The following is a 27,928-nucleotide window of genomic DNA, read 5'->3' as shown; positions in this document are numbered from 1 at the left end:
GCGTGCCGCTGAGTAGATAGCATCGTATGATGCATATATGTAATTTGATTGGCGCCTGTAAAAGAGAAAGTCCTTGTTAATCCTGCTGTGGTGAAGCCTCTAAAAATATATATGGCTACTGAAAACAAATCTGCCAGAGTCTGCCAGACACAATTTCTGTCATAAGAGCGGTATGCCACAAAATGTGCATGTTATTCAATCATTGTCTTACGTCAGGACCATACAACCACAATGCCAGAGGACTCACCTGTTTTTCTTCTGGACTTGGAGTTGTTGTTGTTGACCACCATCATCTTCTTGGCCTTTTTAATACGTTGGTACCTCAATGCATCAAACCTCTCAGACCCCGCAGGGGCACTCGGCTCACCTCGACGATTTCTGAACAAAAAAGGAGGGAGAAGACACGTAACCCTGAGGAACATCTGTCTACTGGACCTCTCTGTCTGCATGAGAGGCCCTCAAAGTCCAAGGATCAAACCTTATGAGTTCTGCTTCACATTACCTAACGTTTGGAGCAATGTGACACACCTGAGGTTTCTGACTGAACAAAGCCAATAGTTCGGCCAAACGAAATCAAAAGGTATGTTTGTGTGACTTGAATCTAGGGTGTTCCTGTATTTTACACTATCTGTTCTATGATTTGTTAAAAAATATAATCATCCTTGTAACAAAGTTGTGATGCGTCAATTTATCCCAAGGTGAGGTATACAAGATTATTACAGTGCTTAAACATTTAGAAAAAAGATTTGCACATGTTATTTTCAGAGGGGAGTGAAAAGATATATATAATAAAAAATAAACCCTACAAATGGAATTTGATTTCAAGCTTAAGTGTAAAGAGCAACACTTTCTTATGGTTTATTTTACCATTTTTATTCTGAAAAGAACAGTTGCAAATCTGAAACAATATTGTCATTTGTAGAACATGAACGAGTATCCCTATCCAGATACCGAGGCACCTTAAAACGGCAGCCCACAAATTCTGTCACCAACACACCAGTTCCTCAAAAGACACGAAAACAAATAGCATTACAAAGGGGCTGTCCTCCAGCTGTGGCTGCAGAGAGAAATTGAAGGCTTTTAGAAGAGGGGGAAAATCACAGCTGAGCGACAAAGCATCATCAATATGTATTCATAGACATGGATACTGTCTACAATGGGCTTCACCATGCTGACAGGGAGAGATGGCGGGAGGGGAAAATGGCTACTTGGGAACAGTCACATTACGAAAAATAAGCCAAAACCAAAACGAAGCACTCGGACAACAAATGTAACAAGAGTTTATTCAGATATTTGTTTTTTGGGGGGGAACTGAATATAAATATTTAGCGATGGCATGCATGGCAGTTTGCACATGGAACAGGACTTTAAAAGGGAATACTCTGAAAAGTGGTCATGTATGGCTTAGTTGGTAGAGCATGGCGCTTGCAACGCCAGGATTGTGGGGCTGATTCCTGGGGCCACCCATACTTAAAATGTATGCACATATGACTGCAATTCGCTTTGGATAAAAGCGTCTGCTAAATGGTTTATATTATAGTATTATATAAAAGCACTTCATAGGACTGTGGACCTAAAACCAGGGGTGCTTGGTCCCCCTCACATCCTGGGCTAATGCTACTTTCCCCACAATATCAAGAAAGTGTGTCAACAGTTGTGGAAGGACACTTGCTTCACATGGTAGTGAGAACTGTTCTGCAGTCCAAACTTACAAGTGTAATTAGGTTATTTGCGTGTTTTGTTTCATACTGACTGAAGTTAAGGGAGTTTCGACTGCCAATCATATAAAATATTTCCTAAGAGCATGGGTCCAAAATATTTAATTGGTGTATTATACAAAAGCACCTTAAGTAAGAAAGGATAGTATGTCTACTGCTTGAGAGGAATGCTAAGAATGTAACAAGTCAAAGAGGACATAACAAAGTGCCCATTGCCACAACCCACAAGACTAGACGAGAGAGACAAGCTACTACAGTCTGGACAATCTATAATATAACATTGGGTAGGCTTAGAAAAAGGCTATTACAATTGTAATTGTCTTTGTCAGATACATATATATTTCCTCTGATATCTACTGCTTATTCTTAATGAAGACACAAAAGAAAGCACAAAAAAGTAAGGATAAGTGCAGCTAAGCTGCCAAAGTAACACCATTATACATAATAATGCTTCTGTGGTCAACAGAACAGATAACATTTTTGTCAGGGCCTTGCTTGTGCAAGGACTTTCTTTCAGCTTTTTATATGTACCTGTCAGCTGTCATGGTAATTAACCAAAACATTCTTCATCGAAAAAGAATGTTGTAATAGTGTTGTTAGCATTCAACTCAAGCATGCAGTTGTGTCAGTGATACAGTGCCTTCAGACAGTATTCACACCCCTTGACTTTTTTCATAGTTTTTTGTGTTACAGCCTGAATTTTAAATGGATTAAATTGAGATTTTGTTTGTCACTGGTCTACACACAATAGCCCATAATGTGAAAGTGGAATATTTTTTCTGAATTTTTACAAATCATTTAAAAATGAAAAGCTGAAATGTCTTGAGTCAATAAGTATTCAGTCCCTTTGTTAAGGGAAAGGGGGATACCTAGTGAGTTGTACAACTGAATGCTCTCAACTGAAATGTGTCTTCCGCATTTAACCCAACCCCTCTGAATCAGAGAGGTGTGGGGGGCTACCTTAATCAACACCCACAGTGCACAGGGAACAGTGGGATAACTGCCTTGTTCAGGGGCAGAATGACAGATTTTTACCGTGGGGATTTGATCCAGCACCCTTTTGGTTACTGGCCCAACGCTCTAACCAACAAGCTACCTATGGCAAGCCTACATAAGTTTAGGAGTAAAAATGTGCTTGACAAGTCAAATAATGAGTTGCATGGACTCACTCTGTGTGCAATAAAAGTGTTTACGTTACTTTTGAATGACTACCTCATCTTTGTACCCCACACATGGAATTATCGGTAAGGTCCCACAGTCAAGCAGTGAATTTCAAACACAGAGTCAACCACAAAAACCAGGGAGGTTTTCCAATGGCTCACAAAGAAGGGCACCTGTTGGTAGATGGGTAAAAAAAAATAAAAGCAGACATTGAATATTCGTTTGAGCATGGTGAAGATATTAATTACACCTTGGATGGTGTGTCAATACACCCAGTCACTACAAAGATACAGGTGTCCTTACTAACTTATTTGCCGGGAAGAAAGGAAACCGCTCAGGGATATTTTCAAGCATAGTGGTGGCTGCATTATGTTGTGGGTATGCTTGTAATCGTTAAGGACTGTGGAGTTTTTTTTCTGGATAAAAAAAAGGAATGGAGCTAAGCAAACAGGCAAAATGCAAGAGGAAAACATGGTTCAGTCTGCTTTCCACCAGACACAGGGAGATTAATTATCCTTTCAGCACAAGGCCAAATCTATACTGGAGTTGCTTACCAAGAAGACAGTGAATGTTCCTGAGGGGAAAAGTTACAGATTTGACTTAAATCTACTTGAAAATATATGGCAAGACCTGAAAATGGTTGTCAAGCAATGAGAGCTTGAAGAATTTTGAAAATAATAATGGGCAAATGTTGCACAATCAGGTGTGAAAAGCTCTTAGAGATTTACCCAGAAAGACTCACAGCTGTAATCACTGCCAAAGGTGTTTCTACAAAGTATTGACTCAGGAGTGTGAATACTTACGTAAATAAAATATTTCTGTATTTCATTTTCAATAAATTTGCAAACATACAGTACTAGTCAAAAGTTTGGACACACCTACTCACTTCAAGGTCTTTCTTTATTTTTTACTATTTTCTACATTGTAGAATAATAGTGAAGACATCAAAACTATGAAATAACACATATGGAATCATGTAGTAACCAAAAAAGTGTTAAACAAATCTAAATATATTTTATATTTGAGGTTCTTCAATGTAGCCATCCTTTGCCTTGATGACAGCTTTGCACACTCTTGGCTTCATGAGGTCACCTGGAATGTGTTTAATTTAACAGGTGTGCCTTGTTCAAAGTTAATTTGTAGAATTTCTCTCTCTTCTTAATGCGTTTGAGCCAATCAGTTGTGTTGTGACAAGGTAGGTGTGGTATGGTAGCCCTATTTGGTAAAAGACCAAGTCCACAATAAGGCAAGAACAGCTCAAATAAGCAAAGAGAAATGACAGTCCATCATTACATTAAAACATGAAGGTCAGTAAATGCGGAAATTTGAAGAACCTTTCTTCAAGTGTAGTCGCAAAAACCATCAAGCGCTATGATGAAACTGTCTCTCATGAGGACCGCCGCAGGAAAGGAAAACACAGAATTACCTCTGCTACAGAAGATAAGTTCATTGGAGTTTACTGCACCTCAGATTGCTGCCCAAATAAATGTTTCACAGAGTTCAAGTATCAGACACATCTCAATATCAACTGTTCAAGGGATACTGTGTGAATCAGGCCTTCGTGGTTGAATTTCTGCAAAGAAACCTCTACTGAAGGACACCAATAATAATAAGAGACTTGCTTGGGCAAAGAAATATGAGCAATGGACATTAGACCGGTGGAAATCTGTCCTTTGGTCTGATGAGCCCAAATTTGAGATTTCTGGTTCCAACTGCCGTGTCTTTGTGAGTAGGTGAACGGATGATTTCCGCATGTGTGGTTCCCACTGTGAAGCATGGAGGAGGAGGTGTGAGGGTGCTTTGCTGGTGACACTGTCAGTGATTTATTTAGAATTCAAGAGACACTTAACCAGCATGGCTACCACATCATTCTGCAGTGATACGCCATCCCATCTGGTTTGCCCTTAGTGGGACTATAATATATTTTTCAATAGTACAATGTCCCAAAACTGATGCGCTGCATCAGATGACCTGGCCTCCACAATCACCCGACCTCAACCCAATTGAGATGGTTTGGGATGAGTCGGACAGCAGAGTGAAGGAAAAGCAGCCTACAAGTGCTCAGCTGTGGGATGTCCTTCAAGACTGTTGGAAAAGCATTCCACATGAAGCTAGTTGAGAGAATGCCAAGAGTGTGTACAGCTGTCACGAAGGCAAAGGGTGGCTACTTTTAAGAATCAAACATCTAAAATATATTTGGATTTGTTTAACACTTTTTTGGTTACTACATGATTCCATATGTGTTATTTCATAGTTTATGCCTTCACTATTATTCTACAATGTAGAAAATAGTCAAAATAAAGAAAAAACACGGAATGAGTAGTACTGTTTGACTGGTACTGTATCTAAAAAAAAAATTGTTTCAATTTGTCATTATGGGGTTGTGTGTGTGTAGATCGGCGTTTCTTAAAGTATGGGTTGCGACGGGACCTGTTAATGGTGGGTCGCGACGTAAATGTATAATTATTTAATAAATTACTGGAATTGACTTGGCCAAGCGCAACTGCAGCTCTTGGTTCATTGCGATCTCTGTTTAGCAGCGGTCTCGGCTCAGTTTGGCAGCTTCTCGAGTGGGAGAGGTATTGGGAGATGCCCTGTGTGCTTCGCGGTTTACCGGATCTTTTTCCTGCAGTTTTCCGTTCAAGCCACTGACTTGTTTTTCCCACTCGCCATCACTCACCGCTGTAATGAATTGGACTCATGCTAGCCACAAGTTCTGACTGAGCTCAATCGTAATGAAACGCAAATACAGTGATGACTTTATGTCTCTTTCATACAAACTTTGAGAAATAACGAGGAACGCCCACTGTGTTTTGTGTGGGGAAGTGCTTAGTAATGAGTCTCTCAAAACGAGCAAATTAATAAAACGACACGTCCTGACCAAACATCCAGGCACAACATAACGGTAAACCCAGGGTGTTATTTCAGAACAGGGCAGAATGCTTCAGGAAACTGCTTCGAAAGTGGAAAAGTAAGTCAACTAGCAAAGCATTGTTTACATTTTATAACAGGTGATGATAAGCAGAAATAAGGGAGTACTATCTCTCATAGTAGTAGATATGAGTTTCTCTTTCAAACAATCCCCTGGCCTTGTAACGTTACACAGCTAATAGCTAACGTTAGCCAAAGCAAGGTAACATAAACTCACCCCATTCCGTACAAATGTGCGTAACCACGACATTCAAACGAGGCTACAAAGAAAACTAATGAGACTGTGTTGACTTCAAAATCGGGTGGTGAACTAGGTTTCTATTCAAGCGTTGATCGACATGGTAATGGCTCTATAGTATTGGAGAAAAGTTGAATTAACGGACCCTCCGTTACATCGGGACATGTCATGTCGCAAAGTACAGCACACATAAAGCAACTATTTCTGTCTTACAATCTCTCTCCACCAGGTGTAGCACTTCTCTCATCCTTTAAAAACAAGAAATGGTAAGGGGGATACCTAGTCATTTTTTGCATCATTATTGCATGCGATCATCATTGTCAAAGCCGCTGTTTACTTTACTAGATCACTTTAGCACCGCCCTATAAACCGCCCTTCAAATTCGACACAAACCTTCAAATAGTCATGTAATGACACATTATATAAACTCTTTATAGTGTTTTATTTAAATTTTAGAGGCAATAAGGTGATAAGTTGGACAGATCGAGTGAAAAAAAGCTATTTTCCCACACGACATCTCTCCTTCTCACTATCACGCATTAGTTTTGCTTCCCCACTCGCCATTTTTAAAAAGATCCGACGGGGCTCATTGCCTGCTTGAATTATGCAGAAACGGGCAGTGTTTAGGTCATGTAATTGATTCTGTTGGAAAGGGGAGAAATTGTGCTTTACAATGGTATTGATATTACAGTTGATCTGGAAGTATTACGTTTTTTGGGGGCGCTAAAATAAGGGCAATTGTACGGACCAAGGCGATGTACGACTTTACGTGAGTTTACGTTAACTAGCTCCTGATAGTGCAACCCTAAGAAACAGTACAGATGAAGATGAAAAAGTATCAGGCCTACTGTACAGTTTACTGTATAAATTATTGTTGGAAACAAGTCTAGCTTGGAACTGTTGCTGTAAAAATACAAGTAATATTTTTTTTATTCTGAACTGGAGGCAAACACTCACACAGTTCTGGGTTGCTCATCTGCAGCAGGAAGCGGTCTCCTGTCTGACTGAGAAAGCAGTAGATATTCTGATCCAGTTTGGCACCACATACCTATGCAAGTCAGAGTTCTCAAGTACAGAAACAGTGTCAATGCTGACCATGACCTCAGTGTTGCACTGTCAAAAACTGAGCCCACCTCTCATTAGGACTGTGTGTATGTGTGTGTTTTCTGGTCTACATCTGTTTGATGTGATCAATCTGTTTATTCCAGTTCAGAATAAAACATATGTATTTTAAGAGCAACAGTTCCAACCTAGACTTTCTATCAACAATAATTTATACAGTAAGATGTACAATAGGCCTGATCATTTTTTTTCTGTACTGTTACTTAGGGTTGCACATCAAAAAGTTTAAGAACCCCTGGTGTAGATGGTTGAGGAAAAACATCCATTTTGTTTTCAGGCTGTAACACAATAAAATGTGGAATAAGTCAAGGGGTATGAATACTTTCTGAAGGCTTTGTATGTGTCTAACCTCCAAATCAATTATCATAAAGGGTGACATATGCATGTTTATGTCAGAATGCATACATTATTGCAGACTGTAGGACTCAAAATGCATAGTACTTTGAAAAAAGGAAATGCAAGTTGATTGGAGTAACAAACTAAACAAAGCAAGACCGAAAGACTCGTATTCCCCTTTAAAGGACGAGGTGATTCAAAGCCCCACCTGCTGCCCCCCCCCCTTTCAGACATGGATCCAACCCTTACCTATTGTGGTGTAGAGGACCTGGTCACAACAACGCTGCCCAGATAGCTGAGATCAATCAAAAACAAAGCAGGTAAGACTCCAGGAGCCATCAAGAACCACCAACTGCCCCTAATCAATAATGATGGAGACATTGCAACACATGAAAGCAGACAGATCCCTGCAACACGCTTCGCCCAACAAGCCTCCCTGGCAGTCAGACCAGGGATGTCCTGGGAGCAATGGAGGGGTGGGTGAGGGATGGGGTTGGGATGGAAGGTTCAGGGAAGAGGCAGTTCATGCAGTCAGGTTACTAAGGACGAGGATGGACCCCCCTGTGCCTGCTGAGATGGACTCTCATAAAAGTACCCTCTGCATGATAAATACCGAGTCCTAAAAGGCCTAAGAGTTAGACACAGCAATGGTGTTTGTTTTGTCTGAAAGTCAATTCGGATGCACATATGGGATTCCTCCTGTTGGGTGAAAGCAGGGTAAAGCATGACACACATGGAAAACCAGGGATCCTGTGGTGATGTCCCTCTGATTCCAGGCTTTTAGGGGCTTGTATCAAACAAACTGCACAATGCATTTGAAATGGTTTAGATAATAATGGCAATTTCTCCAAAGACTTACTGTAGCCCCGAAAGGTCTGTAAGGTAATCTGTGAAGCAAATCATTTCTCTTGTTAGGTCACAAAGGAGTTGATCCACCAAGTCCGAATTTAGAGGAAAATTAACAATCGGGGTTTGTCAAAAGACAAGTTTGGTACAGTGCTTCACAGATTCAATGGATGGATGTTTGAAAGTTGATGTCTTACATGAAAAGCAGCATTGATCGAGTTAAAAACGTCAGAACTCCCAAGCCCATAAAATAAATCTATACAGCAAAATTACATTGCAATGAATAATGTAAGAGTCCCTAGTCAATTTATCATCATAAATTCTATTATTTGATTAAGTCATTTGTCAATAAAAAAATATATATTGATATTTCACTCTAAAAACTGACATTTGTATGTAGTCCAACCCAAATTTTCCTGACAAGTGTATTTAGCTTTTAAAAGTAGAACCAAAATTGTCTTCAATGTAACTGTGTTCAGAACTCAAGGTGCAACCTAACAAGTTAAAGCAATTGGTAATGGGGCAGATAACAAGTAAATCCCTCTCTGAAGGCCTAGTGCACCTACCCTGAAGCTGAAAACTGGGGTGGAGAGGGCTCGGACGGAAGGACTTCCTCCTCAGTTCTCTTCTGGGATGGTATCTGCCCAATGGGATCACTTGGGATCTGCCCAAACATGTTGCTGCTTTCCATGGGGGGTGACGGGGACTGGGACGGGTAGCTTGTGGCGGAGGTGGCAAAGGCCATGTGGGAGCGGAAGCTGGGACTTGCCCTCTTGCTAACCTGACCATGGGCGGGAGAGGAAGAGGGAGACGACCTCCGAGAGAAGCTGGCTGAAGAGGGGGGAAGCAGGGTGATCTCAGACATCTCTGGAGGTATGGAGGGCTGGACGAAGCTAGGACGGGGACGCGGTCGCACTAGAATCTCTGGGGAGCCCTCGTGGGAACTAAGTGGACTCTGGGTGAGGGGCGAGAGGCGGGAAGGTTGGAGGACCATCATGCTAGGCTCCATTCTACGAGCCTGCCTGGGGCTGAGCCGGGGGGTAGGCTCAAACCACCGGGTGTCCAGGCTACTGAATGTGCTAGGGCTGCCCATGAGGGCTGTTGGGTCGGGGTAAGGCAAAACCGGCACACCCATACCGTAGCTTATGTGTCTTAGCTTCCCTAGACTCTGAGCCTCTTGCATAGCTAAACGCTTGACTGGAAGGCCCTGAGGCTTGACCTTGCTGGGAGACTTGCCTGGACAGCTCTTTGGGACCTCCAGCTGCAGAACACCGGGATAGGAGGGCACCTGGAGAGAGGATGGCTGGAGAGCACCAGGGGGAAGAACATGGGGAGGAGGAAAGAAAGGTTCCCGGTGGAGATGCAAAGGTTGGTGGGGTGGGAAAATGAAGTGGGGCCTTTCCAGATTTGCAAAGGGGAAATCGGGTCTGTGCCAGATCTCCGGGGAGTGAGAGGAAGAGGTAAGCGTCAGGGGAAGGGGGAAGCTTGAGACGGCATAGTGATGAATATCTCCTTCCCCCATCTCCTCAGGGATGCGGTGGTGACCAAAGGGCCCTTCGGGGTGGTAAGGTGGTGATGACATGACAGAGCTCAGAGGGCTGGTGTCTACCATGTAGAAAGGGGGTGGAGGGTCGGGTTCCCCAGGCCTGTCAAGGTACCCGTAGAAATGATCGTGGCTCTGGGGGAAGGCTCTGTGGTGCAGGGAGCCTTGGATCTGCCCCGTGGCCCCAAGCCGACTGCTCTCCATGATGGTCATACCTTCCATGGGTCTCTGAAAGCGGGGGCTGTAGGCTGGTGGCTGCAGGTAAGACTCCTGGCTGGAGATGGGGGAGATTTGGTGAGGTCGAAGGGTTGCCATGACGGGGGGCATGGGCCCGGGATCATCGTTCTCCTCATCTGACTGGCGGAATTCGGGATAGCGGTCTGACTCTTCGACGAAGGGGAAGCCCTCAATTCGCCGGGGCTTGATGGAAATCATCTCCATGTCGCTGGGGTCCATGACGAAGCGTCCATCAGGGCCTCGGCTGATCAACTCAATGGGCGTGGTTGCCTCCATTTCATACTTGGAGACGCTGTACTTTTTGCTCGTTATTGCTCGCTTGGTTTTCTTGTACAGAGAGAGTTCTTCCTTCTTCGCAGAACTCGGGGGGATCTTCTTCATGCTCATGCTATGCCCGTCCTCAGAACACTCTGATGGTTGTCCCATGGAACGCATACTCTCCGGACTCACCTTACCAGAGGAGGACCTGAGAAACAATGGAAAGACAGAAGGCCAGTCAATGCCTGCCTCCTTTAACATGACTCAGCAAACAACCAAACTAAGCACCTCTGTCGATGCCTTTACTGCCAGGCAACATTTTAACTGGAAATTACGATGGAATAAATAAAATAAAGTCTCCAATCAGAGATGACACATGTATCCATAAAAAAATATTTTTTTAAAGAGCCAAGCTCTGACTATAAGTGTTTCTTATTTTAGGTAACAAAATAAATATTGTCATAATTGTTTATCTGAATAAGTTTAGTTTGAGCCTGAAGTTTAAATGGGGATTTCAGACACTGCTACGATGCGCAAATGATTTGATCTGACAAGGCAGTGATTGAATGTTGATTATGAATAGAGGATGGAGATGGAGGGACCATGTGCAGCAGTAACTTTAGAGTTTTGGACTGCTCTCCTACGCAACATTCTAAATAAATTGTTGAGTCATAGGTGCATGGTTGAGTCATAGGTGCATGATCTTGGTATGGAGTCAGATGACCCACTGAGTAAAGTATATTTTATGTGCAGGGTTAACAGTCTATGTTTTCTATTAACTTTCCATTTGCTCAACCGCATCACTTGAACAGCTCAACAGGAGACTGTGCCGATTATAAATCATGTCTGCCTGTTAGTTTCTGATTGAGTAATATTTTCATTGTTCAGTCATGGTAGTGTAATTGATGTGAAGTCAGTCACATTAATTAAGTGTCTCTCAGTGGAATAACAATGCTTAATGTGTGTGTTGTATCACCTGACCTTTCCATTTACTTAGATTTGAATAAACCTCTGATAGTCATTGCCTCTGGTTGGTTCTTACATGCTCCCCCATCACACCCACACATTCCCATTGCCCAGACATGGCCATCTTGATAACTCAGGTGATCATCTTTAGCAGAGTGGGCATCTCTCCCTTTTCCCCTCCTTTTTTCTCGATAAGTCTTGTCATTACTCAAACTTCCCTGGACCACATACTCTCGAGCCTTGTTCTCACTATATTTATATGTGGTGTTGACATGCATGTTATTTGTATTTCAAATTGTGATTTGAATTTAAGAATATCCACTTAGAATACAGTACATTCTAAGGTTCTCATTGTAGAAATTGGACTACGTGTTTGTTATTAGTTGTATGGGTTTTATTCATTAGGAAGAAATTTGAAAGCCCATTTAGTCAAAGAGAGTATTTATGTTATACCAAGAAATGAGGAACAACAAGCATTTTCCAGAAAAGAAAAGAGAAAAATCTGGACGATATGATAATACTTTATTCAGAGTACCAAAATACAATGTAAGGCTGAGGCTTTTCAGTCTCTCTATTTTGCTGAATCACTAAGGCCTAGCTGTGCTTGTGATGTCTGCGGTGGCAATGGAGGGGCTGAGTTTCTAAGGCAACTGACAGTCGAGGACCCGCATTGAAAAGCAATGACGTTCTCATTCTCTGCTACGTATGAGGCACGTACGTTCTCTCTCCGCAGAAGGCACTGTCTGTTGTGGTGCAGGGTCTTCAAGTAGAGTGCGTGACACAGGCAAACACATCTGACTCCACTGGACGCAGAGCACAACCCACATTCAAGATTCTTCCAGCAAGCTATTCAATATCTACTACTCATGTGGTTCATAATATCTAAAACTATATCAACAAGTTGAATACATAGAAATAGCTATTACAAGCAATGCTATACACATACTTCAGTCTAGATAGAACTGTAATATGTAATATGCTGGCTTGTTTGTTTCTATAAAAATCACTTTTGAATATAGTATGACATTTACTGAATGTGCCATTTTTCATGTTAAGATTGTCACCGCTCATATTATTATGAGACAAAGATGTATTAACACTGGTTATAGAATGACTTTTAGCAGTACAGCAGATGAGGACAATACACATATGTAAAAGTGAGAACCTCATAAGGGTTCTCCTGGTCATATAGATTCACTGGTTTGATTACAACGCTGTAAAATTACAGGTGGTCACATATACAACATTATACTTCTAGTATGTTACTGTATGTACTGTATATAATGTGCCATGTGCTTTTATACAGTAACATGAGCACCATTTGGCACCAACACTGTATGCTTACCATTACACATACTCACTCTACTAAACTTAACACTAAATACTCTTGACTTTTCAAAGAATCCAACAGAATAGCTGAGAGGAAAACAGCAAAGCATAGAAAAGAGTAACTGCCGGAGAAAATAACATTGTGTTGAATTAACTACGTATCACATGAAATCAATTCACAAAGAAAATAAGAAAGGGTTTCATGGTTGGGCAGGGTTAAGTCAAGCTCGGGTGTGCAGGGGCAGGTTCATCACAAAGAGATTCAGGGGCTGCTCGGCTGCAAACAATCTGGAAGGACACAAGGTATATTCAGCTAAGACTTTTTGTGACATACCAACATGAGGGAGATTTCTACAGTATGCTGTTCATTCTAGCAAAAAAAAAGGTGCTATTGTTATTGACAACAAAGTAACAGTGAAAAAACTTGCTTGTCTAAAGATAGGACAAACTCATGAGAAACCACAGTGAAATTTGATGAGATTAAATATTTATGTTGAAACTGACATAGAACAACTATGTATTATGTGAGTACGTCCTGCAGACAGCCACATTAACATTTCCAAAAGTCTAAAATTAATTCTGTCAAAATTAATTTGACTTTGGAAAGCCTTTGATGAAAGCCTGCATGCTTGATATAATTGTATTTATTTTTTATTTCACCTTTATTTAACCAGGTAGGCAAGTTGAGAACAAGTTCTCATTTGCAATTGCGACCTGGCCTAGATAAAGCAAAGCAGTTCGACACATACAATTACACAGAGATACACATGGAGTAAAACAAACATACAGCCAATAATACAGTAGAAAAATAAGTCTATATACAAAGTGAGCAAATTAGGTGAGAGAAGGGAGGTAAAGGCAAAAAAAAAAGGCCAAGGTGGCGAAGTAAATACAATATAGCAAGTAAAACACTGGAATGGTCGATTTGCAGTGGAAGAATGTGCAAGGTAGAGATATAAATAATGGGGTGCAAAGAAACTAAATAAATACAGTAGGGGGAGAGGTAGTTGTTTGGGCTAAATTATAGATGGGCTATGTACAGGTTTCAGCAATCTGGGAACTGCTCTGACAGCTGGTGCTTAAAGCTTGTGAGGGAGATAAGTGTTTCCAGTTTCAGAGATTTTTGTAGTTCGTTCCAGTCATTGGCAGCAGAGAACTGGAAGGAGAGGCGGCCAAAGGAAGAATTGGTTTTGAGGGTGACCAGAGAGATATACCTGCTGGAGCGCATGCTACAGGTGGGTGCTGCTATGGTGACCAGCGAGCTGAGATAAGGGGGGACTTTACCTAGCAGGGTCTTGTAGATGACCTGGAGCCAGTGGGTTTGGCGACGAGTATGAAGCGAGGGCCAGCCAACGAGAGCGTACAGGTCACAGTGGTGGGTAGTATATGGGGCTTTGGTGACAAAACGGATGGCACTGTGATAGACTGCATCCAATTCATTGAGTAGGGTATTGGAGGCTATTTTGTAAATGACATCGCCGAAGTCGAGGATCGGTAGGATGGTCAGTTTTACAAGGGTATGTTTGGCAGCATGATTGAAGGATGCTTTGTTGCGAAATAGGAAGCCAATTCTAGATTTAACTTTGGATTGGAGATGTTTGATGTGAGTCTGGAAGGAGAGTTTACAGTCTAACCAGACACCTAGTTATTTGTAGTTGTCCACATATTCTAAGACAGAACCGTCCAGAGTAGTGATGTTGGACGGGCGGGCAGGTGCAGGCAGCGATCGGTTGAAGAGCATGCATTTAGTTTAACTTGTATTTAAGAGCAATTGGAGGCCACGGAAGGAGAGTTGTATGGCATTGAAGCTCAGCTGGAGGGTTTGTTAACACAGTGTCCAAAGAAGGGCCAAAAGTATACAGAATGATGTCGTCTGCGTAGAGGTGGATCAGAGACTCACCAGCAGCAAGAGCGACATCATTGATGTATACAGAGAAGAGAGTCGGTCCAAACAGAGAAGAGAGTCGGCACCCCCATAGAGACTGCCAGAGGCCCGGACAACAGGCGTTCCGATTTGACACACTGAACTCTATCAGAGAAGTAGTTGGTGAACCAGGCGATGCAATCGTTTGAGAAACCAAGGCTATCGAGTCTGCTGATGAGGATGTGGTGATTGACAGAGTCGAAAGCCTTGCCCAGGTCAATGAACACGGCTGTACAGTATTGTTTCTTTCTTATCGATGGCGGTTAAGATATCGTTTAGGACCTTGAGTGCGTGGCTGAGGTGCACCCATGACCAGCTCTGAAACCAGATTGCATAGCGAGAAGGTATGGTGGGATTTGAAATGATTGGTAATCTGTTTGTTGACTTGGCTTTCGAAGACCTTAGAAAGGCAGTGTAGGATAGATATAGGTCTGTAGCAGTTTGGGTCAAGAGTGTCCCACCCCTTTGAAGAGGGGGATGACCGCAGCTGCTTTCCAATCTTTGGGAATCTCAGACGACACGAAAGAGAGGTTGAACAGGCTAGTAATAGGGGTTGCAACAATTTCGGCAGATAATTTTAGAAAGATAGGTTCCAGATTGTCTTGCCCGGCTGATTTGTAGGGGTCCATATTTTGCAGCTCTTTCAGAACATCAGCTGACTGGATTTGCGAGAAGGAGAAATGGGGAAGGCTTGGGCGAGTTCCTGTGGGGGGTGCAGTGCTGTTGACCGGGGTAGGGTTAGCCAGGTGGAAAGCATGGCCAGCCGTAGAAAAATGCTTATTGAAATTCTCAATTATAGTGTATTTATCGGTGGTGACAGTGTTTCCTATCCTCAGTGCAGTGGGCAGCTGGGAGGAGGTGTTCTTATTCTCCATGGACTTTACAGTGTCCCAGAACTTTTTTGAGTTTGTGTTGCAGGAAACAAATTTCTGCTTGAAAAATCTAGACTTGGCTTTTCTAACTGCCTGTGTATATTGGTTTCTAGCTTCCCTGAAAAGTTGCATATCACGGGGGCTGTTCGATGCTAATGCCGAACGCCATAGGATGTTTTTGTGTTTGTTAAGGGCAGTCAGGTCTGGAGAGAACCAAGGGCTATATCTGTTCCTGGTTCTACATTTCTTGAATGGGGCATGCTTATTTAAGATGGTGAGGAAGGCATTAAAAAAAAAACGGCATCCTCTACTGACGGGATGAGATGAATATCCTTCCAGGATATTCAGGAAAACAGCAGGTGTATTTAGAGGGCAAGTTGGTTAGGATGATATCAGAGGTGTATTTAGAGGGCAAGTTGGTTAGGATGATATCTATGAAGGTACCCGTGTTTATGGCTTTGGGGTGGTACCTGGTAGGTTCATTGATCATTTGTGTGAGATCATGTATGAACCTTTATTTCTTATAATACGCTTATAATATGTCCATCTATGTAGGAAATGTAGGACATTTTCTTAAAAGTGACTCAAAATGGCTTATTTAGTAAGGATGATTATGAGAGTAATTATAAGATAATAATAAGGGGGCCATACATTCTTATGACAAGTCTTATGATGCATTCTAACAGCATAATGGATTACACCTGCACACTTCAAGTAAATTGTTACCGGAACTTTCAACCCACAGTTAAATTAAGAACTGAATGATGTTGACATTTTTATGGCAACGTATTTGCTATGTTTAAACCACAATCTGTAACTTTCATTCCCAGTCAAAAGTGCTGCCCATGCATGTACAGTCCCAGTCAAAAGTTAGGACACAACTACTCATTCAAGGGTTTTTCTATATTTTTACTATTTTATACATTGTAGAATAATAGTGAACACATCAAGACTATGAAATAACACATATGGAATCATGTAGTAACCTAAAAAGTTGTATATTTATATTTGAGATTCTTCAAAGTAGCCACCCTTGCCTTGCCCAGATGAGGTAGTCATGAGGTAGTCACCCAGAATGCATTTCAATTAACAGGTGTGCCTTGTTAAAAGTTCAATTATGGAATTTCTTTCCTTCTTAATGCATTTGAGTCAATCAGTTGTGTTGTGACAAGGTAGGGGTGGTATACAGAAAAGAGCAAAGAGAAATGACAGTACATCATTATTTTAAGACATGAAGGTCAGTCAATACGGAAAATTTCAACAACTTTGAAAGATTCTTCAAAAATCATCAAGCGCTATGATGAAACTGGTTCTCATGAGGACCACCATGCAGAGTTGCCTCTGCTGCAGAGGATAAGTTCATTAGAGTTACCAGCCTCAAAAATTGCAGCCCAAATAAATGCTTCACAGAGTTCAAGTAACAGACACATCTCAACATCAACTGTTCAGAGGAGACTGCGTGAATCAGGCATTCATGGTCACATTTCTGCAAATAAACTACTACTGAAGGACACCAATAATAAGAAGAGACTTGCTTGGGCCAAGAAACACGAACAATGGTCATTAGACTGGTGGAAATCTGTACCTTAGTCTGACAAGTCCAAATTTGAGATTTTTGGTTCCAACCGGCATGTCTTTGTGAGAAGCAGAGTAGGTGAACGGATGATCTCTGCATGTGTGGTTCCCACCGTGAAGCATGAAGGAGGAGGTGTGATGGTGCTTTGCTGGTGACACTGTCTGTGATTTATTTAGAATTCAAGGCACACTTAACCAGCATGGCTACCACCGCATTCTGCAGTGATACGCCATCCCATCTGGTTTGCGCTTAGTGGGACTGTCATTTGTTTTTCAACAGGACAATTTGAACAAGAAGGAGAGTGATGGAGAGCTGCATCAGATGACATGGCCTCCACAATCACCCGACCTCAACCCAATTGAGATGGTTTGGGATGAGTTGGACCGCAGTGAAGGAAAAGCAGTCAAAATGTGCTCAACTCCTCCAAGACTGTTGGAAAAGCATTCCAGGTGAAGCTGGTTGAGAGAATGCCAAGGCACACCTGTTAATTGAAATGCATTCCAGGTGACTTACCTCATGAAGCTGGTTGAGAGAATGCTAAGAGTGTGGAAAGCTATCATCAAGACAAAGGGTGGCTATTTGAAGAATCTCAAATATACCATTTTGATTTGTTTAACACTTTTTTGGTTACTACATGATACTACATAGTTTTGATGTCTTCGCTATTATTCTACAATGTAGAAAATAGTCAAAATAAAGAAAAACCCTTGACTGAGTAGGTGTGTCCAACATTTTGACTGGTACTGTATATGTAAACTGTGTGGGTGGGTCTTGACATATGTCACTGCCACAGAGTTATTTGAATTATGTGGTAACCTAACCTTCCCCCAAACTAAAGACTTCTAGGGGTCTTTTTGGAGTTGGATAGCCCAGACTTCAAATAACTGTGGGAGTAATTTGCACTTTTGATAGGGAAAGAAAGTTACATTTGCCCAAACTCTCCACACATTGTACACATTGATGCAGGGACAACAGGTTTGACTAGAAATTAAAGTAACAGATAATGGGGGCAGTAAAAGCAAATTGTCATAATTACTGAATAACTGTCAGCTTCTGTTGAATATCAATCTCATTTGAAGTAGAACAAAAGAGACTACATTTTCCAATGGTCTCCCTGATGTAATCAATTAACCAAACCCATTGCTTTCCAGTTGTTGTACACCAGACCTGTTCCCTTTATATAGCCATCCCAAACTTAAAATGCCATTGGTCTACCTGTGCTAGATTTTAAACAGGTCAGACCAGAGCATGGGATGCTATGCCCATGAGCTTCATGACAAGTGGCAATATGTTCCTCTAATGTTGCTGTTATATTCTCAGTGTATGGCACAGGAGGGAAGTTAGGGGGTGGGACGTGAGGAGAAGCAGCAGCAGCAGCAGCCGACCAATGAAACCCACGAGATGGGAAGAGAGAATACTGGGTGTGTAGGCCCAGTGGAAATCCTCAATGGGACAGAGTCGTCTGTCGATTCAAAGAAGAGTAAACAACCACACTGGAGTGGTTTCATCTTACATGTCCAGCATGGTGGTCAGCATCGGGGGCAATTGGTACCATTTCGGGAAAACTGAATACAATGGCCTCCTGTACAATGTTGAATCAGGCACTTGTGTTATTCATATACAGTGTGTGTACAAATCATTAAGAACACCGTCCTAATATTGAGTTGCACCCCCTTTAGCCCTCAGAACAGCCTCAATTCTTCGGGGAATGAACTTAACAAGGTATCGAAAGTGTTTCACATGGATGCTGGCCCGTGTTGAATCCAATGCTTCCCACAGTTGTTTTAAGTGGACCGGATGTCCTTTGGGTGGTGGACCATTCTTGACACACAGGAAACTGTTGCGCGTGAAAAACACAGCAGCATTCAAAAGCACATCAATATATGTTTTTAAAGAGCAGGTGTTCTTAATGTTTTGTACACTCAGTGTAATTCACTGTAGTTACACCACTTACCATGGCTTATATGTCAGTTTGAATTTGGAGCAGTCTGACCGCTGAAAATCCTTCTCAGTTCGCGGTGCTATCACGCTATGTTTGCACGCACCTCGGGGAGACCATTCATAGTACTGGTCTGAATTGCTAGTTGGCCCAATTTGGGAAAATTTCTGAGATATCGGGATCTAGGGCTTTCGTCTTGATTTGGATGTATTTAAATTCAGCTCAACAGCTTTCTCAAAGGGCACTACCCAACAATGCTGTACGCACGTCACCCTCTGCTGGACATCTAAGACTATGACTATCTCCATGGACCATAAAACAAGTATGACTCCAGGTAGGTTGCTTAGTGTGTATCTTTTTACAGCTGTATCTGTTCAATAATTCTGCATCTCCTGTGAGTGAACCGTGAGGGAGCTTAGGGCCCCAATTGCTTGAACCAGCATGTGACCGTGCGACTGTGCCCAGCACACGAAGCATGTGGCCAAGCCAGCCAGCAGCACACTGACTGAGGGGCGGGCTGAACAAGGTGCAGGTAGCCACACTCACTGAGGGCTGGAGGGCGGGGGCTGGTAGCTGCTGGCGTCTGGCCCCTCACAGTAGGGCTCTATGCCGGGCAATGGGCTAAGAGGAGTCCTGCGGTGGGAAATACAACAGAGACGGGAGAGGAGGAAGAAAAAGAGGGGAGAAGAGGGAGGAGGAGGAATGCTGTCAATGAGTCTCCAGAGCTTCCACATGTCCAAACAGAGAAAGAGAGAGAGAAAGAGAGTGAGGGATGATAGAGGAGAGACAGAGAGGAGGGAGGGAGAGAGAAAGAGATGGTCAGAGAAACGGAGTGAGTGACAGAGGGTGTGTGGGTAGGGATAAAAAGATGGAGAGGCAGTGAGACAGAGAGGGGGGGAGAAAGAGATACAGTCAGAGAAACGGGAAGAGAAACCTGGGGATAACCTGAGTCAGAGAAACAAGCAGAAAGCAAAAGGGAGGCAAGACAGAGAGAAAAGGGAGGAGAGGAGATAGAAGCAAGAGCTAGAAACAGAGAGGAATAAAGAATACAGGGAGGAGCGAAAGACACAAGAAGATATTTGTACAATGCACGTCTGACAAGCTCTCCATTTATTAGGCACAATGAGTCATTCAGCATACCATTAGACACCCACACATGCTAGGACTACATACTGAGTACTGTGGAAGTAATGCATTTCAGAGAGAACGGGGGTATCCCTCCGTCTGGCTTTGGTAGCAGCACCACACACACCCTTGTTCCTATGTCTTTTGGGAGACATTTCCAAACCTCCTTCTTACTTTCAACCCTAAACCTATTAGCAGTTAATAGTTCATATTGGTGGGATGGAGAATAAGTAAAGGTGTGTATATGTTCATGTATATATAATACACACTGCTCAAAAAAAATAAAGGGAACACTTAAACAACACAATGTAACTCCAAGTCAATCACACTTCTGTGAAATCAAACTGTCCACTTAGGAAGCAACACTGATTGACAATACATTTAACATGCTGTTGTGCAAATGGAATAGACAACAGGTGGAAATTATAGGCAATTAGCAAGACACCCCCAATAAAGGAGTGGTTCTGCAGGTGGTGACCACAGACCATTTCTCAGTTCCTATGCTTCCTGGCTGATGTTTTGGTCACTTTTGAATGCTGGCGGTGCTTTCACTCTAGTGGTAGCATGAGACGGAGTCTACAACCCACACAAGTGGCTCAGGTAGTGCAGCTAATCCAGGATGGGACATCAATGCGAGCTGTGGCAAGAAGGTTTGCTGTGTCTGTCAGCGTAATGTCCAGAGCATGGAGGCGCTACCAGGAGACAGGCCAGTACATCAGGAGACGTGAAGGAGGCCGTAGGAGGTCAACAACCCAGCAGCAGGACCGCTACCTCCGCCTTTGTGCAAGGAGGAGCAGGAGGAGCACTGCCAGAGCCCTGCAAATTGACCTCCAGCAGGGCACAAATGTGCATGTGTCTGCTCAAATGGTCAGAAACAGACTCCATGAGGGTGGCATGAGGGCCCGACGTCCACAGGTGGGGGTTGTGCTTACAGCCCAACACCGTGCAGGACGTTTGGCATTTGCCAGAGAACACCAAGATTGGCAAATTCGCCACTGGCGCCCTGTGCTCTTCACAGATGAAAGCAGGTTCACACTGAGCACATGTGACAGACGTGACAGAGTCTGGAGACGCTGTGGAGAACGTTCTGCTGCCTGCATCATCCTCCAGCATGACCGGTTTGGCGGTGGGTCAGTCATGGTGTGGGGTGGCATTTCTTTGGGGGGCCGCACAGCCCTCCATGTGCTCGCCAGAGGTAGCCTGACTGCCATTAGGTACCGAGATGAGATCCTCAGACCCCTTGTGAGACCATATGCTGGTGTGGTTGGCCCTGGGTTCCTCCTAATGCAAGACAATTCTAGATCTCATGTGGCTGGAGTGTGTCAGCAGTTCCTGCAAGAGGAAGGCATTGATGCTATGGACTGGCCCGCCCGTTCCCCAGACCTGAATCCAATTGAGCACATCTGGGAAATCATGTCTCGCTTTAGTCTAGGTCTGGGAGGAGATCCCTCAGGAGACCATCCGCCACCTCATCAGGAGCATGCCCAGGCGTTGTAGGGAGGTCATACAGGCACGTGGAGGCCATACACACTACTGAGCCTAATTTTGACTTGTTTTAAGGACATTACATCAAAGTTGGATCAGCCTGTAGTGTGGTTTTCCACTTTAATTTTGAGTGTGACTCCAAATCCAGACCGCCATGGGTTGATAAATTTGATTTCCATTGATAATTTTTGTGTGATTTTGTTGTCCGCTCATTCAACTATGTAAAGAAAAAAGTATTTAATAAGAATATTTCATTCATTCAGATCTAGGATGTGTTATTTTAGTGTTCCCTTTATTTTTTTGAGCAGTGTATATATATACACACAGTTGAAGTCGGAAGTTTACATACACCTTAGCCAAATACATTTAAACTCAGTTTTTCACAATTCCTGAGATTTAATCCTAGTAAAAAAATCCTTCTTAGGTCAGTTAGGCTCACCACTTTATTTTAAGAATGTGAAATGTAAGAATAATAGTAGAGAGAATGATTTATTTCAGCTTTTATTTCTTTCATCACATTCCCAGTGGGTCAGAAGTTTACATACACTCAATTAGTATTTGGTAGCATAGCCTTTAAATTGTTGACTTGGGTCAAGCTTCTCACCTTAAGTTGGGTGAATTTTGGTCCATTCCTCCTGACAGAGCTGGTGTAACTGAGTCAGGTTTGTAGGCCACCTTGCTTGCACACGCTTTTTCAGTTCTGCCCACACATTTGCTATGGGATTGAGGTCAGGGCTTTGTGATGGCCACTCCAATACCTTGACTTTGTTGTCCTTAAGCCATTTTGCCACAACTTTGGAAGTATGCTTGGGGTCATTGTCCATTTGGAAGACCCATTTGCGACCAAGCTTTAACTTCCTGACTGATTACTTGAGATATTGCTTCAATATATCCCCATAATTTTCTTCCCTCGTGATGCCATCTATTTTGTGAAGTGTACCAGTCCCTCTTGCAGCAAAGCACCCCCACAACATGATGCTGCCACCCCCGTGCTTCATGTTGGGATGTTGTTCTTCAGCTTGCAAGCCTCTCCCTTTTTCCTCCAAACATAAAAATGGTCATTATGGCCAAACAGTTCTAAGGCTATTCCAGGTGAGAAATTTCCCACTCCTCTTTCTATTCTGGTTAGGGCCAGTTTGCGCTGTTCTGTGAAGGGAGTAGTACACTGCGTTGTACGAGATCTTTCATTTCTTGGCAATTTCTCACATGGAATAGCCTTCATTTCTCAGAACAAGAATGGACTGACCAGTTTCAGAAGAAAGTTATTTGGTTCTGGCCATTTTGAGCCTGGAAATCGAACCCACAAATGCTGATGCTCCAGATACTCAACTAGTCTAAATAATCCAGTTTTATTGCTTCTTTAATCAGTACAGCAGTTTTCAGCTGTGCTAAACTTAATTGCAAAAGGGTTTCTAATGATCAATTAGCCTTTTAAAATTATAAACTTGGATTAGCTAACACAACGTTCCATTGGAACACAGGAGTGATGGTTGCTGATAATGGGCCTCTGTACGCCTATGTAGATATTCCTCTAAAAATCTGCCGTTTCCAGCTACAATAGTTATTTACAACATTAACAATGTATACACTGTATTTCTGATAAATTTGATGTTATTTTAATGGACAAAAAATTGCTTAGTGTGGTAGTGTATACACAGTACCAGTCAAAAGTTTGGACACACCTAGATATTCAAGGGCTTCTATATTTGTACTATTTTCTACATTGTGGAATAATAGTGAACACATCAAAACTATGAAATAACACATATGGAATTGTCATGATGTTGGCCTCTTTGGGTATAGCAAGCCCCATCCCCCTCTCCTTGCCTCCCCCTTGCCTCCTTCAACTAGGCTGCTATGGTCAGAGAGACATCGTAAATTCCTGAGCATCTCCTCATGGACACGCAGTATAGAGAGAGTAGATTTTCATGGAGAACAAAGGAAATCCTTCCACTTCACAGAACTTGAGGTACGAACAAATTTCATGTTCCAGAGAAAGTATAAAATATCGGTGAAGAATCCAGCTACGAACTGGTCTGTTTGTCACAACTTGGGGAAGCTCATGGGAGACAGTGGGGCCACATTACAATAACGCTGTTCATATAATAGCCTCAGATATGAGGTTTACATCTAAGTGTTGTATAAGATGAATGAATGAGTATGATACTGTTTACACAATTTTACAACGTGATTTTGGACTGTTTAATGAAGGAAAACTCAAAAAGGGGATTGTAGTTAACTAAATCAGAGGACCGCCTCTGAGCCCAGTTAGGGTCAGGCGTCCTGGGACAGCCCCTTTCTGCCTTTAGAAAAATAAAACACTCGGGTTTTTGATCAGCAGACCGAGCTTACCTCAATTACGAGATGGCTAAAGGTTGCAGACCATGTTTTTCTCCATTAGGGGAGGACAAAGGTTGTGGACCATTGCTGATTCTTTTAACCATACCACGTGGTTAAACTCTTAGACTATTGATACCGACAGAATAAGAACAAGTCTTTGATATTAATTACTAGTCCGCAGCTAGGATTTCAGTATCATTGAACGCGAAGAACGACAACCGCCAAAACATCCACTCTATAACGAAACTAATGAATGTCACTCTGAACTATCCACTATAACCACGACGGAGAGAGAGAGGGAGAGAGACGGACAATTCTACAAAAGAAACAAACTTTTCACCAGCGATCAAGACGACACACCGAGCGTAAATATATGTATTGATTGCAATTGTTCCCGAATGAGTGAGCGTTCATGTGCAAACGATTAGCATTTCAATTGTTGTAATTATCACTCTGTAGTGACTTCTTAGTCGACCACCACTTCCCCTTTTGTCTAACAAGCCGCCATGCCGGTTTAGCCCACTAGGGCACATTCTCATATCATTTCTTGTAACCATATTTACAGTTTTTTTTAATGCATTTCTGTGATTTACTTAGTTAGTAATAAATAAATGATTTAAGAGAATTGATGTATGGATGACTCATAGTGAAGACTGGGTTTGTGCAGATAACCAACAATTTACGACGTTTGGAATGAGACTAACGTGAGAAAGTAAATAATTCATTCATTCGAAGACTAATTGATCTGAAAAGTTATTTTTAGGAAATGATAACTTTGTAATCTGAATATTTTTCCTTGGTGCCCTGACTTCCTAGTTAATTACATTTACAACTGATTAATCATGATCGCGTAATACTAATTACAGAGAATCTTTGATAAAAGAAGTAACTAAAAATGTGTTAAACAAATCAAAATATATTTTTGATTTTATATTCCTCAAAGTAGCCACCCTTGCCTTTTTGACAGCTTTGCACACTCTTGGCATTCTTTCAACCAGCTTCACCTGGAATGATTTTTCAACAGTCTTGAAGGAGTTCCCACATATGCTAGCACTTGTTGGCTGCTTTTCCTTCACTCTGCTGTCCGACTCATCCCAAACCATCTCAATTGGGTTGAGCTCAGGTGATTGTGGAGGCCAGGTCATCTGATGCAGCTCTCCATCACTCTCCTTCTTGGTCCACACCTCCGGTCCTTACACAGACTGGAAGTGTTTTGGTTCATTATCCTGTAGGAAGACAAATGATAGTCCCCCTAAGCGCAAACCAGATGGGATGGCGTATCGCTGAAGAATGCTGTGGTAGCCATGCTGAATTCTAAATAAATCACTGACAGTGTCACCAGAAAAGCTCCCTCACACCATCACACCTCCTCCTCCATGCTTCACTGTGGGAACCACACATGCGGAGATCATCTGTTCATCTAGTCTGCGTCTCACAAAGACATGGCAGTTGGAACCAAAGATCTTAAATTTGGACTCATCAGACCAACGGACAGATTTCCACCAGTCTAATGTCCATTGCTTGTGTTTCTTGGCCTAAGCAAGTCTCTTCTTATCATTGGTGTACTTTAGTAGTGGTTTCTTTGCAGCAATTTGAGAATGAAGGCCTGATTCACACAGTCTCCTCTGAACAGTTAATATTGACATGTGTCTGTTACTTGAACTCTGAAGCAATTAGTTGGGATGCAATTTCTGAGGCTGGTAACTCCAATTAACATATCCTCTGCAGCAGAGGTAACTCTCGGTCTTCCTTTCCTGTGGTGGTCCTCATGAGAGCCAGTTTCGTCATACCGCTTGAAAGAAAATTCTGTATTGACTGACCTTGAATGTCTCAAAGGAATGATGGATTGTCGTTTCACTTTGCTTATTTGAGCTGTTCTTGCCACAATATGGACTTGGTCTTTTACCAAATAGGGCTTATGTATACCACCCCTACCTTGTCACAACACAATTGATTGGCTCAAACGCATTAAGACAAGAAATTCCACAAATTAACTTTTAACAACGCACACCTGTTAATTTAAATGCATTCCTGGTGACTACCTCATGAAGCTGGTTGAGAGAATGCCAAGAGTGTGCAAAGCTGTCATCAAGGCAAAATACATTAAAATATAAAATATATTTTGATTTTTTCAACACTTTTTTGGTTACTACATGATTCCATGTGTGTTATTTAATAGTTTTGATGTCTTCTTCACTACTATTCTACAATGTAGAAAATAGTAAAAATAAAGAAAAACCCATGAATGAGTAGGTGTGTTCAAACTTTGTAACTGATTCAGGTTTGTAGGCCTCCTTGCTCGCACATGCTTTTTTGTTGTTGTTGTCCTGCCCCTGACTTTGTAGTCCTTAAGCCATTTTGCCCCAACTTTGGAAGTATGCTTGGGGTCATTGTTCATTTGGAAGACCAATTTGCGACCAAGCTTTAATTTCCTGCCTGACTGATGTCTTGAGACGTTGCTTCAATATATCCATATAATTTTCTTCCCTCATTATGCCATCTATTTTGTGAAGTGCACCAGTCCCTCCTGCAGCAAAGCACCCCCACAACATGATGCTGCCACCCCTGTGCTTCACGGTTGGGATGGTGTTCTTTGGCTTGCAAGCCTCCCCCTTTCCCTCCAAACATAACGATGGTCATTATGGCCAAACAGTTACATTTTTGTTTCATCAGACCAGAGAATATTTCTCCAAAAAGTACAATCTTTGTCCCCATGTGTAGTTGCAAATTGTAGTCTGGCATTTCTATGGCGGTTTTGGAGCAGTGGCTTCTTCCTTGCTGAGCGGCCTTTCAGGTTATGTCGATATAGGACTCGTTTTACTGAGGATATAGATACTTTTGTAACTGTTTCCTCCAGCATCTTCACAAGGTCCTTTGCTGTTGTTCTGGGATTGATTTGCACTTTTCGCAATAAAGTACATTCATCTCTAGGAGACAGAACGCGTCTCCTTCCTGAGCGGTATGACGGCTGCGTGGTATCATGGTGTTTATACTTGTGTACTATTGTTTGTACAGATGAACGTGGTACCTTCAGGCGTTTGGAAATTTCTCCCAAGGATGAACCAGACTTGTGGAGGTCTACAATTTATTTTCTGAGGTCTTGGCTGATTTCTTTTGATTTCCCCATGATGTCAAGCAAAGAGGCACTGAGTTTGAGAGTAGGCCTTGAAATACATGCACAAGTACACATCCAATTATGTGAATTAGCCTATCAGAAGCTTCTGAACCATGACATAATTTTCTGAAATTGTATAAGCTGTTTAAAGGCACAGTCAACTTAGTGTATGTAAACTTCTGACCCATTGAAATTGTGATACAGTGAATTATACATGAAATAATCTGTCTGTAAACAATTGTTGGAAAAATTACTTGTGTCATGCACAAAGTAGATGTCCTAACCGACTTGCCAAAACTATAGTTTGTTATCAAGAAATTTGTGAAGTGGTTGAAAAACAAATTTTAATGGCTCCAACCTAAGTGTATGTAAACTTCTGACTTCAACTGTATATATGCAGTGCATTCGGAAAATATTCAGACCCCTTGACTTTTTAAACATTTTGTTATGCTACATCCTTAATCTAAAATGGATTAAATATTTTAAATCCTCATCAATCTACACAGATACCCCACAATGACAAACCAAAAACAGGTTTTTAGAAATTTTTGCTAATTCATAAAGAAAAACAGAAATACCTTATTCAGTATTCAGACCCTTTGCTATGAGACTCGGAATTGAGCTCAGGTGCATCCTCTTTCCATTGATCATCCTTGAGATGTTTCTACATCTTGATTGGAGGCCACCTGTGGTAAATTCAATTGATTGGACATGATTCGCAAAGGCACACACCTGTTTATATAAGGTTCCACAGTTGACAGTGCATGTCAGCGCAAAAACCAAGCCATGAGGTTGAAGGAATTGTCTGCCAAACTGAGCAATCGGGGGAAAAGGACATTGGTCAGGGAGGTGACCAAGAACCTGATG

At 42.2% G+C, this 27,928-nt stretch overlaps 1 protein-coding gene across 1 annotated transcript in view; it reads right to left on the bottom strand.

Annotated features, from left to right (window-relative positions):
* LOC110533527 (protein turtle homolog B) overlaps positions 1-27,928 on the bottom strand; it is a 198,780-nt gene that overhangs the window by 5,943 nt on the left and 164,909 nt on the right. The window contains exons 18-19 of the mRNA XM_021617823.2: positions 8,919-10,598; positions 248-378 (exon numbers count right to left, since the gene is read on the bottom strand). Of these exons, the coding sequence (XP_021473498.2) occupies positions 248-378; positions 8,919-10,598 (1,811 nt within the window). The remainder of the gene's footprint in view (positions 1-247; positions 379-8,918; positions 10,599-27,928) is intronic.

This window comes from Oncorhynchus mykiss, chromosome 10 (genome assembly GCF_013265735.2).
Source record: "Oncorhynchus mykiss isolate Arlee chromosome 10, USDA_OmykA_1.1, whole genome shotgun sequence".
In the NCBI taxonomy this organism is placed as follows: Eukaryota; Metazoa; Chordata; class Actinopteri; order Salmoniformes; family Salmonidae; genus Oncorhynchus; species Oncorhynchus mykiss.
The sequence above is the reverse complement of the archived record's forward strand: the minus strand, read 5'-3'. Positions and strand labels throughout refer to the sequence as shown.